Below are 16583 nucleotides of genomic sequence, written 5' to 3'. Positions count from 1 at the left end.
CTCCATGGTTCACTTTGAAGAACAACAATTCACTGCTATTTCTGCAAAATCATTTTTGTAATTCATGTTCCTCAGCAATGAGAACATCAAGTAACATTGAATATTTACCGACTACCAAGATTTTAATTTTTATTTTGGGCACCTTATTTTCTTGTCTCATTTAAAAAGGATGAAAAATAAATGAAAACTCAAACAAAACTGTTTAAATAGAATATTTTCTTTATTCCAAAATAGAAAATTCATTTACATACTTCACAATACAAAATCAAGTTGGAAAAAAATTGCGAAGGAAGTAAGAAGTAAGAAACATTTATTCTAAATGCAAATATTGGTGTTTGCTTGAAACCAAACTAAAAGGAGCTACATAAATGTATATGTAAATTTTATTTAAAATAGGGAAAAAGTGTTCTTTTAATAACAACAACAAGAAAATGTGTTTAAAATATTAAAGCTCTGGGTCTAGGGGACCTAGCAGGAGTAGAAGATGGATGGATGCAAAAAATGACTACTTTTCCCACAACTCATAGCGGGTTTAAGGTGGGATTTTAAATAACTACGTCTCCCACAATTCCTTGCGCTACCAATATGGCGCCATCGTAAATATTTTGACATTCGCTAACCTTTCAAGGTATTAAAGTCAGAAAAAAAAATGGGAAAGTTGGTCGACAGAAATTACGTCAGTTGAGAAAATGAAATTATTCTTAACATTATTGAAACAAAGCCGTAAACCAGCGGTTTATATCGAGGTTTACCAGCGTCGTCTGAGTGGCCGCTCAAGCACGAGCCTCTTAGCGGCGCGAGACGAGCTAATAGTTGGGTCAAGTCAGGAGCTGGTGCGAGCTCTGGGCGCTCAGGTGGACGTGAGGCCGTCCTTCATCACTGAGGAGGAAGAGGCTGCCCTGCTGCGAGAGCTGGAACCGGGACTGAAGAAAAAACGCTACGAATTTGACCACTGGGACGATGTAAGTCAACTAATGATACAAGAAGAAGACAAGTGTTTACTGAAAAAACCTGGCGTCCATACTTACGTCAATATGGTCGCAAGGGATTTGCTGATTGGTTATTAACTTTTCCGTATGTGGTTGAAAAGTTTTACTAAACTGTTTCCAAAGTGTTATAAATGTTAACATTTGGAAAACAAACTGTTGAATTTTTCAGGGATTTTAGAAATGTCAGTAGTGTGAAAAATGTGCGTTGTGACGTCACATTTCGGGCTTTTCCTTTTTTTGCGGAGTTAAAGCATGATGCTGGAATCATCTGATCGTGAATCCCCCCCTCCATCAGGCAATTCACGGCTATAGAGAGACTGAGCGTTCGTCGTGGGGTCCGGCCTGTGAGGACATCCTGAATCGGGTCCGATCAGCTGCTTTTGCTGATGGTCGTCCTCTCCTCGGCCCCGTCCACGTCCTAGATTTGGACAAAGCTGGCTACATCAAGCCCCACATTGACAGTGTTAAGGTAGCTATTCAGGATGAACATGATCCAGCGGCATCATAAACATATTTAAATGTCCTGAATTCTTGCAGTTTTGTGGCAGCACCATTGCTGGGTTGAGTCTTTTGTCAGACAGTATTATGCGTCTGGTTAAGGAGGACGACCCCAACCAACAGCTGGACTTGCTGCTGACCCGGCGTTCCCTCTACATACTCAGGTAGATTATAAACAAATTCTTTGACTAATGCTTTGATTCATGTTTCACTTTTTAAAACTCATTAGTTCTGAAAAGAAAAAAATCTGTTCAACTTTACCAGACGGCTGAAAATGAAACACATTTCTGCCTAAGAAGTGTGGAAAATACCCAACATGCTTTGCTGTTTTGACTTTTGCAGGGACCAGGCCAGGTACAACTTCACTCACGAGATCCTAAAAAATGAGGAATCCGTGTTCAGTGGACAAAAAGTTCCCCGGCATCGGCGGATCTCCGTCATCTGTCGAAACCTTCCGAGCTGACGTCCCGGATCGGACGCGTGGACGGTCCGATCCGGGACCAGTGGCGGATCAGCTCGGACATCCAGCAGACTGTACTTTAATGTCTTTGTTGTAAATGATTAAACTGATTGTTATACCCAACAATTTGACTTTTTCTTCCAATTATTTATGATGTTCTGGCGTTTTTCCTCCTCTTGAAAATACAGGAATCTTTAAAACATAAAACAAATCAAAGCTGTATAATCTGATGATTATTGGTGGATTAAAAACAGATCTGTGAACATAAAGGACCCAAAAAACAGCAGCTGTGACTCCTGAGATCCATCAGCAATCCAGACTAACCCTTTCCTTCCCATTTTGTACATAGTTTTATTCCAAATAGCAACAGACCAAGAAACTAACTGAAATTAACATTTTATTACAGAAGATTTAAGAACAAAAAGCAGGAGTAACATCTTAATCCAAAATTCTACGTTAAACTATTTTCACAACACAGTCCAGAGGTTTGACTCGGCGCTAAAGTTTTCAGGCAACGACAGCCGAATGTAGAAGATTCGGACTTTTGCGGCGGCCTCCCACGCGTCGGCTCAACAGCCAGGGGTCGCTGACGAGCGCCATCATTCGGTGAGGTAGAAGTGCATCTTGTCGTTGATGTTCTTGCGCTCCGGGTTGAGACGCTTGAGGATCTGCGCCAGCACGTTGACGGTCTGCTCGCTGCTCAAACCCGTACGCTTGGTCTGGAACTTCTTCAGCAGGTCTTTGGTGGTCATCGGTTTGCGGATCAAGTAGCGCCGAACCGCTTCTTCGGTTAGCTGCACATCACTGGAGAGGGAAATCCAATATGACTCAAACTTATACTGATACGTTAGTAGTATCAATATTGGTTTTTTTATTCCCATAATTCCACTCTTCCTGCAACTGGAGTAGTTAAATGACTACAGACGAATAACAAAAACTCAATCCGGATGAAGGTATCCTATAGACACATTTCTAACAAATGTATTTCATGTTTCTTTACAAAAATGCTCTTTTAATTCAACTCAATCATTTGTTAAAATTCAGAATGCACGTGTGGCGGTGTGCAGGATAAAAGTACCTTGAACTAGGGGTGGATTTGCCTGATGAAGGTTGAGGTGTACTCTTCCCTGAGGGTCCTGGGCTCTGAGAGCTGGGCTCCATTTTAAGCCTTTTGGCCGCCGGCGAGTCGGCACTAGGACCCTGTGGCGGTCTCTTTCCTGTAAAAAGCAGAGGTTTGATCACAACAGCAAAACAGGAGTCCCCACCTGTGCTGACACGGGTCGTCCTGTTCGAGGTCACGTTCCTAGACGTGTCCGAGTGCAAAAACCTGCCTTGCTCTAGTTTGCTGGCGGCTGCCCGGAGCGTGCTGGAGGTGGAGCCGGAGTCGATGGAGGGCGTCCCTGGACGGCTGCTGGTCCTGGAGCTGCCTGCAGAGCCGCGGCCTGCCGCACGTTTGGGGGGCGTGCGCTTCTTCTGAGAAGAGAGGAGGGGTGACGCTTTTAAGTTTACATGCTGAACATCCGATTCCCCCTCAGTTTGCTTTATTTTTGTTCAATAAATGTTTCTTTTATAGGTCAAAACTGCACATAAAATAGATTTTTTCTTATTGCCATTTTATCAAAAGGATTTGATCTTTTACCAAAGTGACCAATGGTTCTTTGCAGCTGAGCAAATCCAAATGTGGACTCAAAAATAAAAAGTCACAAGTTTCATGTCAAAATACATGGAAATTGAGACTTCAAGAACAAAAAAACGTAAAATCTGCTTCTGGAAAAATTGATGCCTTTTGAAAAGAAACATGATACTTAAAGAGGAATAACACTAAAAACAAAACTAACCGCCATGAACAGAGCAGAGGCCGTCTCTCCCTCAATGTCGCTGTCGTCCGAAGTCTCTGACTCCCCGCTGCTGTCTGCGACAAATGAGCCTACATGACTTTTTCCCCTCAGATACCTCTAATCATTTAAAAAAAAAAAACTTGTATAACTGATACCTTTTTTCTTTTTCTTTTCCACCTGAACCGGAGTCTTCTTTCCTTCCTCCTCCTCTTCTTCCTCCTTTGCTTCTTCTTCATTCTGGTTCTCCTCCTCGCTCTCCTCCTCGCTCTCAGATGCCTCATCTATGCCTATTTGAGCAGAAACCAACAGGGTAGCCGTTCATTTCTCTATAAAATGTCCTTTTTAAAAAAAAAACAGCTAAATGTTCCTAGTGTAAAAACAAAAACCTTTAGGGTGCTCCTCCTGTTTGTTTGGCTTCTCCTTTGTTAGCTCCTCCTCTGAACTAAAAAGGAAACAAATGATCTAAAAGTGTCACGCATTTAGCTTTAGTTTGAATTCAAAGAACGTAGAAAATCAAAAATGCAGACTTGTTCTTCTAAAAAGACCAAATAAAAACATGTTCTTTCTTTAATATGTATATGTGGTAAATACGCTGAGGAGCCCACCTGCTTTCATCTGACATATAATCCACCTCTAGACCCTCATAGTCTCCATCATCGCTGTCTTCCAGGGCATCCTTCTCATTGCTCTTTTGTTTCTTTTTCTTTGCTTTCCCTTTGGCTTTGTCTTTCTTTGCCTTTGCTTTGTTTTCTCCATCTGCAAACGAAGAAGAGACGGAAGCTGCAGGTGAGGAAAATGAGCTGACAGACGTTTGGAGGAAGGGGCTGAGCGCCCTGACAGTTCTGGAGCCTGCTGCATGGATCCTTACCATCTCCCATGCTGTTGTCGCTGTCGTCGCTGCTCATCTCCAGGTCTTCATCCAGATCATGAATTCGCAAATCTCCACCCTTCCCGCCCCCTTTCTTTTTCTTCTTTCCGGGTTTGTCGGCGTCATCGTCATCCTCCTCGCCCCGCTCCTGTTCCCGGAGGCGTCTCTGAAGCATGATGCTGAAGTGATTCACCACCTTGTTCCGCCTGGACAAAGAAGGAAATGACTTTTAAAACACAAAAGGCATTCTCCAAGTCCAGCTTGCTGCTCTGCTAACCTGCCCCACTCCTCCTCAGCTTCCTCTGCAGTCAGAGTTCGGTGCTTCGCCACCGGCGTGAAGTTGTACCAGCCGTGAACGGGGAAAGCCTCGAAGGCTCCATCAGGACACTGCGTAAAGATGTAGTAGGATGCATTTTCTGTCACGCCGCCCTTCTTTATACCTTTGAACCTGATGCAGAAAGACAAATATTATAGCCAGACTGAAGATTGTAGAACTGGAATCATAGGAGAATCTTGCTGCAATAAACATTTTAGGAAAAATAAAAAACACACCAACAGATTTTGTTAAAAATTGGTGAGGATTACACCAAATCTTACTCAGTACGAAGACGTATTTGCTCATTTTCTACAACGGTTAAATAAATATGGTTTATTGATTTTCTTTATTTGAAGAAAAAAAAGTCATAACTTCAAGAAAGCCTGCAGGTAAATTAAAAAAAAAAAATGTACTTAAGTTTCAAAAATAGAAACATTTATCGCTTTACCTTTTTCCTGCTTTTCCGTTGACCTTTAAAATCCACGGCTGATCCTCCACCTTGAACTCTCTGGTCACAATGCCATACTTCTTCCGCCGCGCTTCCTCGCGCTGCTTTTTGCCAAACTCGCTCCCTGCCCCTCCCTCTGGTAACTCCTCCTCGCCATATATTCGCCGAGCACTCAGGTCGCGTTCCATGCGAGCCTGGGGGAGTGACAAAGCAGGATATTTAACTTAATACCTTTTTTTTTTTTAGAACTTTTATCAAACAAGGGAAGTCCCATCGAGATTAGAAATCTCGTTTCCAAGGGAGACCTGGCCAAGAGGCACCACATTTCAATACAAAAAATACATTTAAAAAAACATCATTAGTACCACATATGTCATAAAACGCAGTTGCTTTATTAATCCGTACTCCCTTGTATTTTGTCACAAATTTCTGAATTCCTAAGGATGTTTTAAGAGATCTTATTGTTTTTAATTATAACCAAATTTAAAATATAGATTTACTTTACTGGAGCAAAAAAGAAGACATGAAGCCCACCTGTGTCCAGGCCGAACAGTTGACTTTGTCTCCAGAATTAAAAGCCATGATGTTGTACTTCTTGCTTGTATTTCTATGGGGCAAGAAAATAAATAAAAAAATAAAAAGAGTTGTTTTTGCAAGGCGGAGTCAAGTAACACGTTGACAAATTTAGGGCAGAATGATGCAAAACATTACTATTTCAAAGGATAACGGTGTCATTTCTGTGTTATGGTCAACATTACTAACACATTACTGCTTTCATTTACTCACTTGGGGACTCTCACTGTGTATTCTGTAGTCGAAGCACTGCTGCCCCCCTGGAAGATGGTAAACAAACAAACAAACAAACAAATAATGTGGAATTTCTATTAAAAAAAGGTTTTGCTATAAGATCAGCGACCTTCTGATTGAATGAGTTTTTGCCTGCATGCAACTCAGGCTTTACAATTAGTCTCCACTGATAAATTCGTGTAACATTGTCTTCTGTAGCGCAGATTAATAAAGTTTTCTTTCCTGCTGTAACCGGAAGCTGCCGGGCTAAAATAGCTTAAATGAAACGAAAACATTTTACATGTTAATAATAATAAAAATAATCATTAAAAAAAAGTCAGAACTTACCAGAGATGTCATGATTGTTTATCAACAACTTCTGGATTTGCCAACACTTCACTGGAGCTATTAAGGGTTTACAGAAAAAGAAAGGACATTTTAGCAGGTATTTCACTAATGTTTAGTGCAACATGATCATGTCGGCCATTTTCATAATGTGTAAAAATATGATTACGTTTATTACAAAACTAGTTTTATAGACGGGTTAGAAAAAAACAAATGTTCGAAAGCAAACAATCACCGAAAACTGGTTTTATTGTGAAAGAAAATAACAATGAATGCTGAGTCTCACCAACCCGGTCGTAGAGATTTCAATGGTTAGCTCTGATTAGATCATTAGATCTCCAGCACGATAAACGAGCTCATATGGTCGTTTTAGTCCAACTTCAGACCGAGTGAAGATGCATAAAAGGAAAATGAAATACAAAAATAGTGTTGTTGTTTTTTTTAAAAGAAAAAGCCCCGCATCTCCGAGAGTAAAACACTACTACTGGTGTACCGGTGAGGTGCGCGTTGTTGCAGCGTAATCGTTCCGTCACTTTTTACGGTCGACAGGAAACCTTGGCACGTCACAAATAGTTCCTATTGAAAATGCAGACAGTAACTGGAATGAAAGAAAAAAAAATCAAACTAATAAGTAAAAACAGACTTACCAACAAAGAAAAACATATAAATTAAATTTGTTTCCCTGAAATGTAGTTTAAAATTTATAAAAACTTTATTAAAAAAGTAAAACATTATTTAAAAAAGTAATTAAATTAATTGTTTCCTTTAAAAAATAATGATTAGGCTGTGAACACAGTGTTAAGAGCCGATTATGCTTGAGTGCACCTGAATGTAAGGAAAGGAAAGTGTAAATGCCATTCACAATTTTTACAATTTGACAATTAATCTGTGATCATGGCCGGCCCTCCCTATACGCGAATTACGCAGCCGCGTAGGGCCCCCACATCACCAGGGCCCCGAAGTGGCGAAAAAATAAAATAAAAAAAAGACCCAAATCTGGCAACCTATTTCATAGCTGTGAATGTTGTGCAAAAGAAAGTTGGCTGCACTTTAATGATCCCCCTTGTCAACAAACCTGAACCAATCTGGCAACCCAAATAATGACGTTACGCCACTCTCAGCAACGATTGGCCAACATCACTGCATCTGAGCCTGGCACAGTGTGCATTTACGAGCGCATTTTGTTTCAATAAAGTTGAGAAAAGAAAAAAAAATAGCTCATTTTGTCACGCTGATCAAAGCGACAACAAGAGCACTTCATGCCAAAGAGACTTTATCCATCAGGAGCTGAAAAAAGATGAACAACTTCAGCATCAATCACAAGGTAAGTTTGGAGGATGATGGGGCCATATTTTTTACATTATCCAGTATTTCTGTGCATTCGCGATTTAAAATACTAATTGATCCGAAGTTCGGTAAAGTTAGAAAGACAGGTGAAGTTTGCACATAAACGACCCCGTTTGTTGTAATTTCCAATGGAAAACTCTAAAATAATTCTGATACCCAAGTTTCCTGGATGAGGTCAGACAGGACCTTCCAAAACGGCGAAGAGAAGATTAAATAACGACAACGGTGATGGCTGATAAATGTTTAACTCACGTTATTGTATTGTTTAATTGTTTTGCTAACACATATTTAGTGCGTTCTGCATTTTCCGGTTTACGTCAGTATAGAAACTGCTGTTTATCTGTTATAGACAGTCTGGTAGTCTGACTTTTTCAACAATGTGTCTTAAAATCTTGCATTGGCATGGAATATGGAGAATCAAAACTGCCAAATACAAGTAGGAAATAAAGGTTCTAATTTATTAATGACAAATAAAATAAATGTACTCATTTTAAAATTATGAACATACAAAATAATAGAATAAGAAGTGTATAAATGCTTATATTTCCATTTATACTCAAATTATTATTCACATTTATTATTTATAAATAGGTACATTTCTTTCTCATTTGTATTTCGCAGTTTTGGTTCTACATAATGAGGATGTTTTGCACAGTTCCGTGTCAGCCAACATTTTCTTCTGCTCTCAAAAAGTATCAAAAAGTATTGGAGGAGGTGCAGCATCCACATCCCCTCATGTGGCATGTAAAGTAATTTAAAAAACAGTGTCTGCATAACCCCTTTTTTTCCATAAACAGCGGCTGAAGAGTATGGAGCCCTAAACTGTTCTTAATAAATAAATAAATATGATCTTGTGCAAATATATAATCAAACAATCTATTTTTCATAAATATATAAAAAGATCATGACATTGTGAAAAACCTGCACACAGATTTTAACCGAACCACTAAACTATTAGTAGTATTCTGCTATAGTTATTTTATTAACTTCATCATTAATTATTGTATAATGATTCTTGTTTTTTAGCTGCAGAGGAAACTCCTGTCACCACATCTTCTGTTGAAAGGGAAAACGTTGATGCTGCTGCTGGTCAGTTCAAATCTACCCAATATGGAACCCAAATCAAACTTATTGTTTCATTATTACTTAAAAGACAGTTATACATTTGTGCACACACGCACAACAGTGAAGGCACTTCTTTCCAACATTCTGCACTAGATATATCTCATTTATATTACAACAACAGTTGCGTTTTGTTGGTGCTGCTGATCAGTTAGAGGGCCCACAAATTAAATCTCGCTTAGGGCCCCCGGAAGACCAGGGCCGGCCCTGTCTGTGATAAAAGGATTTGCCTGTCCCATCATGAACTAATAAGTTAGAAAAGGTACAAATTGAATATGTTGTGCAATGTCTTAAAAATAAATATATATATATATATATATATATATATATATATATATATATATATATATATATATATATATATATATATATATATATGTGTGTGTATATATATATATATATATATATATATATATATATATATATATATATATATATATATATGAAGACATCACCAAATTTAATTACCATTAAAACTTAAATGTTTCAAACAACAGCTGTTTGAGTAAATGGAACCTGGGCTTTTTGTAGTGAGTCTGTATTTGAAGTTGGATAAATACTTACTTATTTTTGTCTTTTCGCACATCTAACTTGATTTGACTTGAAGTGAAAAGACATGGTGTCATTTTATCAACCGCCTGTAGATGGTACTAATGGATCAATAATCAAATCACAGAATTCTGGCTTTTTTTCCTCCGTAAAGTCCTCCTTCCACTCCCATCAGTATGCAAATTGTATCAAGAAATTATGCAGTGCAAATTTACTTTGCACCTTTTTCGTAATCCCACAATAAAAATATTATAACAGGAGAAAAAAAGTGATTGAACTGTCAGGTTTATGTAAATGTGTAATCTGTTCAGGCTGTTTTAATTTTTAATGCATTGACTTCTTCTTCAGAACTAATCACAGCACTAATAAATATTTCATGATTTGTTTTATCATAAAATATTTACTTGAAACAAACAGCTAAAGTTAGTTTGCACAATAGCACGTGAGCAATAGTGACCTAAATTGATCCAGAGGCTTTTTCTTTGCACGATCTTGTGAAAAACATTTCAGCTAGCGTCAAATTCCTTTGAAAGATGACCGTCCTTCGTTGGAATCTGGTGGAAGTTGGTTTTTCTGTCTGCCTGAATGCTGATTGTGTCCCAGCTGAATGTAGTGAAGCTGCCATCCATATTCTTTGCACTCATGAAGTCTCTGACTTCACAGCCAACGTTCACACTTGAAAAGCCTCTGTGCATGCCTCTCATGTATGTTTCTGTTGGGAAATCTGGGTCAACGTCATGTGATTTTTATCAGCAAACACAAACAGACTCCATCTTATCTTCCCTGAAATGCAAAGTTGTTAGAACAGATTTCTTTACACCTTTTTATTATTTTTTACTAAAAATTATTTCTTGGCATTAGAATAATTTGGATTTATAAAAATGACATCCCCTTAATAGGCTAAATCATGGGTCCCAATAATATGAATCAAACCAAATTAATAAAGCTTCAGAAAACGTCAAAATCTTCCAAACTTCTAAAACATTTTAATAACAGGAGAGCAGGGAAAAACAAAAACAAAAATTGATAGTGCTTAGCCTTGGTGCCTTTCTTCCTTTTACTTTGCTCCTCTTCTCAACACTACATATGGTTACCATGGAAACACACTCGAGGAGCTTGAGTCGTGAGGCCAGGCAGCTGAGATTCCACATCTGGTAAACAATGCTGCAATCTGAAGAGAAAAAGCCGGGCATTTGTCAGAGTTTGTCAGATCATGTAGACATCAGCAAAAGGTCGAGAGTGTCACCAACATGACAGTTGATGCTGAAAAGATGAAACTTTACAAATGTTTTGACTTCGCTGACGTTGGAGTGACAGGTCTGGTTTAAGCGCTTACAAAGTTAAAAACTGAATTATTTTTTTTCCTCTTTATATATATCCACAACCCACTTAGCAGCTATCCAGATGGTGTTAAACCGATGCTACATAACATAATATAAAGGGGAGCAAAAATAACGGATTTCATCATCTCACTTGATATGATTTGGATCAATAAGCTTGAAAAAAAACAGAAAAAAACATGGAAGCCAGCTGTCATTTTGCAGTGCAACAAAGATGTTACAGTAGATATGCAATAATTACCACAAACTGAGCAACTGTGAGCTAATGGGCCTAGTCTTCTTATATCGTACACTTTACCTCACTCTTTTTTAAAATGGCTTTATGATCGCACAGGGAAGTGACTGTTCTGTTTTTAATTTCTGTGTGTCTGATCTGGGAGCCACTAACATTTCTGTCATAATTATACTGCAGTGACAGTAAAGCTCCTCATCTAATTTGGATCAGATACCCCAAAGAAAAGACAGAGGGAATTATGGGGAATTGGGACTAAAGGTGAGAAAAACAAAAAAATAAATATATTTCTTGCTTGTCCTTTTTTTTTGTTTTTTTGTCTTTTGCCTTCAGTTCTCAGTTTCCTTAAATCCCAAATTGGCCAAGGGTTTTCTTGAAAAAAGCCCTCTTTGATCTCAACCAAAACGTCTGGGTTTTAAAACTATTCAATGATAAAGGATCTGACCTGAACAAACTGAGGCAAGACGCCTTTGTGAGAACAGGATTTTCCCAGTCACTTCTTTTAAAGCGGAGCCTCTGAAAGGATTTATTCCTCCTAAATGAATCTGAGTGAAGACAAGAAAGAAAGAAAAAATACAAAGAAACGAGTCTAATGGTTGCGCTGGTGGAAATATAGCACACATGTATTAACTAGTTTGGTTTAAGCGTTTATTCCGATAGTTAACTAGAACTCATGACGCCATAGACTCAGATTAATAAACATTGTCTAATTATCCTAAGTTTGATACATCTATATTGTTTTGTGCATTATTCCTATTTGATTGGTTTAAATAAACCAAATCAAATCAAATCAAATCAAATCAAATCAAATCTAATCAAATCAAATCGAATCAAATCAAATCGAATCAAATCAAGCATAATATGTTTCAGAACCACTTATCGTCTTCTCATGACAATAAAAGAAGTCAGGGGTTGAGAGGACAGCAGAGTGGGAATTCGCTCTAGAGCAAAAATGTTTGTCCTTGTGTCTATATGCTTCTAGAAGTGACAAACAAAAAAACAGACACAAAAAGTGAAGGGTGTTAATGGGGTCTGATGGCTGGTTTCAACACATTTCTCAATGTGAAACTGGCAGAAGCCTCCTGCCAGCTGTCCACACAACAAAACACCACCAGGGACGTCCCGCGTGTCTCACCGTTATCCCCCCACAGCTCAATTCCCAGACCGCTGTGAGGCGCAGGTCGTAACCAACACCGCCAAAAGCATCCAATCTGTGTTGGGGACAGAAAAATGAATTGCAATTTAATTTAGATAGGTTTTAAAAGAGAGAACAAACGTTTATTTTTAAATTAGAACTAAGGAATCATCTTGGAAAAAGTCTGAAAAAAATAGATTTATCATTGTTCATTGCTGTCCTACATTATTTTAAATGTTTTGCTACTTTCTGGTACTGATAAGTTGTCGAAAACATGCAGGACTCAACGACAAAAACTCCAGGTTTTAACATTCCGATTTCAGAAATTTGACCTTTTTTGGTTAGAAATCTAATCTTTTTCTTTTGCATTTCTTTTTCTTTTGCATGTCTTGTGTGATTTTATGTTATTTTGTTCGTTTAATGCTGATCTTTATTGACCTTTAGCCTTGCCTAAAACAAGAAGCAGTCGACCTCTGAAGAACATCAGTGTCAATCAAACAAGAGAGACAATACTGCAAACAGACCTAAGAAACGACGACACTTAGAAACAAAGAGCTTTCATTTTATAGTTGGGAGGACCAAGATTTCTGCCAGAATTCATGTGTTTTGATGGTTTTTGAGGATGACTTTGAGGAAAATCCAGAAGATTACAAACACTGGATTTCTTCCTGGAGGCTGAGCAGCCTGAACGCTGACAAGATGGTCTCTGAATGTCATTCATTTCAACAAGTTAGTCTCACTATCAAAGCTCAGCTGTTATATATATATGAGAGTTTAGACATTTTCTTTTTTACATTACAAAAAAAAACAAATGCCCTAAATCTTTATCCGTTTTCTTTTGTCTTCTATTTTGTCACCATCTGACAAAAAAGTTGTGGTGTGATAAATTTCTTTCTTTGTCAACGAGAGGCTACAGACATAAAGGGAAAAAAAACACATGTTCAGACCTAAGTAAATGTCAAAACAAGCAAAATAAATGGACTAAACTAAAAATCAAACTGGGATAAAGATGTCTTCTAATGATAAAATGAAACAAAATTTTGAATTACGTGTTTTTATTTTGTGATCTACAATTACAGGAACTCAGAAAATGTCCCATCTCCAGTTTTGCTGATGGACACACAGATAGATAGGAACAAATTAGAGAGCTACTTGAAAAGATAAGGTTAAGGTCAGCCGGGGAAATGAGCACTGACCTCCTGCTCAACTCAATGTTCCTCCAAGCCTGTCAGCTATCCTGCCAGCAGGACCTTATTATGGCAAGAACATCAGCGCAGAGCAGGATAACTCTTCATCAATGAATCCTGTAATATAATGCATATAAAAAATAATTTAAAAAAAGAGAGTATCAGTGAAATATTTTTTGGAAACAATATTTAACAATTTACACAAAAATAAACGATTTTTTTGACACACTTTTATACAAAAAGCATCTTATTTCATTGACATCATCAGTCATGAGGCACTTATTAGTTTTCATAAGTGAATTAAACATTCTCTTTTCTTAGAAATGAAACAAATTCTGTACAGGAAGTAATAAAGATAATTGAGTTTCTGCTTTAAAGGCTGTGCTGTGATAAAACAAACCATTCCTGCATAGCGGGCCAATCAAACATGTCTGCTTGTTTGGAACTTTGAACTAAGTTGCTTCCAAAGTATTTTTTTATTGCAGGAATAATCTCGTTGCGTCCACATTTGTAAATCAATGTAAATTTAGAGTCTCAGCCGCAGCGCAGGACACTCCCTTCAGCTCCACTTCTAATTTGTTTCCACATGGCAGTTTTCCCAGTTTAGTAAATCTGACTCGGATTGCTCCCGTCCACTTCCTGTGATAAATGAGTTTGAGTTTACTGAATGCACACCAAACACACTGCAGATTAATACTACTTTTGTGACTTTCATCTGCATTTGAGGGAATGAATCAAAGTGTGGGATCATAGGTGGACAGAACTAAAAGAATTGTTTTTTCTGGGTGTGGTGCATCACCATGTAGGCTGGAAAACCATGTGTGTGTTAGTTTTTTTTATTTTTTTTTATTCTGTATTCATTCTGATCCTCTCATTCTCCGGCTGATGGGATTTTTCTGGCTCTTTTTTGAAAACGTGAAATCCACTTCCTGCTGCTCTCTGCACGACACCTACTCACAGACTCCACCAACAAAACAAGACATTTTAACCAACACACTGAGCGAAAAAGCTCCTTTTAACGATTTCATTATGATGGAAAGAATACAGCAATAAAAAGTTAAAAAAAATCAGTAGAAAGTTTTGGATTGAAGGTCTAAAAGTTAAAGTAGGAAATATTCTTTGTAAAAACTCTTCATCTGGACTAACAAAAACAAGTATTCAAGACATATGTGCTTCAAACCTAAAGAAGAAGGGACAAAAAGGTACAGCAAAAGCTGAAATGGAAAGATGTGCATGGTCTAAGTTATTGCTTATGCTAATCTTAAACACAACAGCATTGCCTTTATTGTGTCAAATTTCTTCCTTAATGGTGATCAGGGAAAAAAATGTAGATAATTTTTGGCAGTTTTGCAGAAATGAGCCTGACCTGAATGAGTCTGACATGGTCAAATTGCAAATGACAAAAAGAATTCAAAGTTGAACCTGGAGCTGCACTATGGAAGCAGGAAACAAGCAGATGGATGAAGCACGGAACAGGAAGGTGAGTTGGGAATGTAAGCCACAGGGTCCACACAAATAAATTACTGTTAAAAAAAGCAAAACCTAATTGCCTTCTGATCAAAAGACTCTACCAAAGCGAATGAAAAAGCATCAACACAAATACCTGCTGATTTCCTAAGGTTGTTGCTCTTTCACCATAACGTAGTTCTTTAGCAAAAGAGAAAAAAAAACTCATGAAGTCCTTCATATGGAGCAAATCCTTAGGCTAAGATATGGTTTGTTTTAAGGCAATTGATACAGAAGAGGACAAAGGCCCGGAGGGGGAAAAAAGGGGGCAATGAGAAATTCTGACTTTTTTCAATGACTGAAGACAAAATTCTGAGGTTAAAGTCAGAATTCTGTGGCTAAAGTCAGAATTCTGAGGTTAAAGTCAGAATTCTGTGGCTAAAGTCAGAATTCTGAGGTTAAAGTCAGAATTCTGAAGCTAAAGTCAGAATTCTGAGGCTAAAGTCAGAATTCTGAGGCTAAAGTCAGAATTCTGAGGTTAAAGTCAGAATTCTGAAGCTAAAGTCAGAATTCTGAGGCTAAAGTCAGAATTCTGTGGCTAAAGTCAGAATTCTGTGGCTAAAGTCAGAATTCTGAGGCTAAAGTCAGAATTCTGAGGTTACAGTCAGAATTCTGAAGTTAAAGTCAAAATTCTGAGGTTAAAATCAGAATTTTGAAATCAAAGTCAGACCTCTTAGGAAAATGACAGAATTCTGAGATTTAAATCATAATTTTCCATTGCTTTTTCTGTTTTTTCTTTTTTTCTACGTGGCCCTATCCTGTTCTGCACCTGACAGCATGACAAAATATTCCAAGATCAAGAATTTTGTAATCTGATGAAGTAAAACACAGAGTAATAAAGCAAGCCTTTGATGATTAAATGTCATATTTTTATTTGGTTTTGGTAAACCATTTACCTCCATGGAGAGATTTGCTGCAGTGAAATGCTTTTGTCAAATGTACCCAGAATGCATTGTTCTGAAGCTCTTTCAGGTACATCTGAGTTACAAAGGATATATAAATATATATATATATATATATATATATATATATATATATATATATATATATATATATATATATATATATATATATATATATATATACATGAATGCTAAGAGCAACAGCTCAATATATATATATATATATATATATATATATATATATATATATATATATATATATATATATATATATATATATATATATATATATATATATATATATATATATATTGAGCTGTTGCTCTTAGCATTCATGTCCAAATGTTAAATAATTAACTTCTGTCAGGGGCTGTTTACATTACAGAACTATTTTTCCCTGCCTGTCCATTCATCAGGATAGATCTGGACAAGGATGGTTGAAAAATGCAGTTTTCTTTTTTTCATTCTCCTGTGTTGCATGCTGGAGAGCAGCACCTCATGTTTTATTCAGTGGATCGGGGCTGTTTTCACCATCACACCTGTTAACAAAAGGCGAATGGATGGAGCGAGTCTGCAGGTTTCTCTTTGCAGAGGCGGATGCTCACTGCAGTAGTTAAACTACATTACTCTAAGCAAAGGTCCATGCATCCTCAATTCCAATCCCACCCACCCACCTCCCTCCTTCTCTCCTTTTCTCCCTCCCTCCCTCCCTCCC

The 16583-nt window shown here is 37.6% G+C and overlaps 2 protein-coding genes across 3 annotated transcripts; one reads left to right on the top strand and one right to left on the bottom strand.

Annotated features, from left to right (window-relative positions):
* Positions 1-380: 380 nt before the first annotated feature.
* alkbh7 (alkB homolog 7) lies at positions 381-2073 on the top strand. Its single transcript, XM_004085426.4, has 4 exons — positions 381-962; positions 1285-1458; positions 1527-1651; positions 1830-2073. The coding sequence occupies exons 1-4, from the start codon at positions 690-692 to the stop codon at positions 1948-1950; spliced, it is 693 nt and encodes a 230-aa protein (XP_004085474.1). The 5' UTR covers positions 381-689; the 3' UTR covers positions 1951-2073.
* Positions 2074-2278: 205 nt separating this feature from the next.
* On the bottom strand, positions 2279-7101 carry gtf2f1 (general transcription factor IIF subunit 1). Of its 2 annotated transcripts, none has more exons than XM_011493838.3 (14): positions 6835-7101; positions 6552-6608; positions 6204-6250; positions 5952-6024; positions 5418-5611; positions 4931-5101; positions 4654-4859; positions 4391-4541; positions 4172-4227; positions 3941-4072; positions 3786-3859; positions 3279-3420; positions 3026-3164; positions 2279-2751 (listed from the first exon to the last, which is right to left on the bottom strand). In XM_011493838.3, the coding sequence occupies exons 2-14, from the start codon at positions 6561-6563 to the stop codon at positions 2547-2549; spliced, it is 1602 nt and encodes a 533-aa protein (XP_011492140.2). In that variant the 5' UTR covers positions 6564-6608; positions 6835-7101; the 3' UTR covers positions 2279-2546. The 2 variants fall into 2 exon arrangements, with proteins under 2 accessions (XP_011492140.2, XP_004085475.2); XM_004085427.4 differs by having other exon boundaries at positions 6839-7101.
* Positions 7102-16583: the final 9482 nt, after the last annotated feature.

This window comes from Oryzias latipes, chromosome 8, assembly GCF_002234675.1.
Source record: "Oryzias latipes chromosome 8, ASM223467v1".
Classification (NCBI taxonomy): Eukaryota; Metazoa; Chordata; class Actinopteri; order Beloniformes; family Adrianichthyidae; genus Oryzias; species Oryzias latipes.
This window is presented reverse-complemented; position numbering and strand designations above follow the sequence as displayed.

Bases quoted from the DNA above. Each gene is read 5' to 3' on its own strand.
- alkbh7 (XM_004085426.4), top strand. From the start codon at position 690: ATGAAATTATTCTTAACATTATTGAAACAAAGCCGTAAACCAGCGGTT. The intron at 963-1,284 runs GTAAGTCAACTA...CCCCTCCATCAG, and splicing joins AATTTGACCACTGGGACGAT to GCAATTCACGGCTATAGAGA. The intron at 1,652-1,829 runs GTAGATTATAAA...TGACTTTTGCAG, and splicing joins CGTTCCCTCTACATACTCAG to GGACCAGGCCAGGTACAACT.
- gtf2f1 (XM_011493838.3), bottom strand. The intron at 5,102-5,417 runs GTAAAGCGATAA...TTTCTGCATCAG, and splicing joins AACGGAAAAGCAGGAAAAAG to GTTCAAAGGTATAAAGAAGG. The intron at 4,542-4,653 runs GTAAGGATCCAT...CTTCGTTTGCAG, and splicing joins CGACAACAGCATGGGAGATG to ATGGAGAAAACAAAGCAAAG.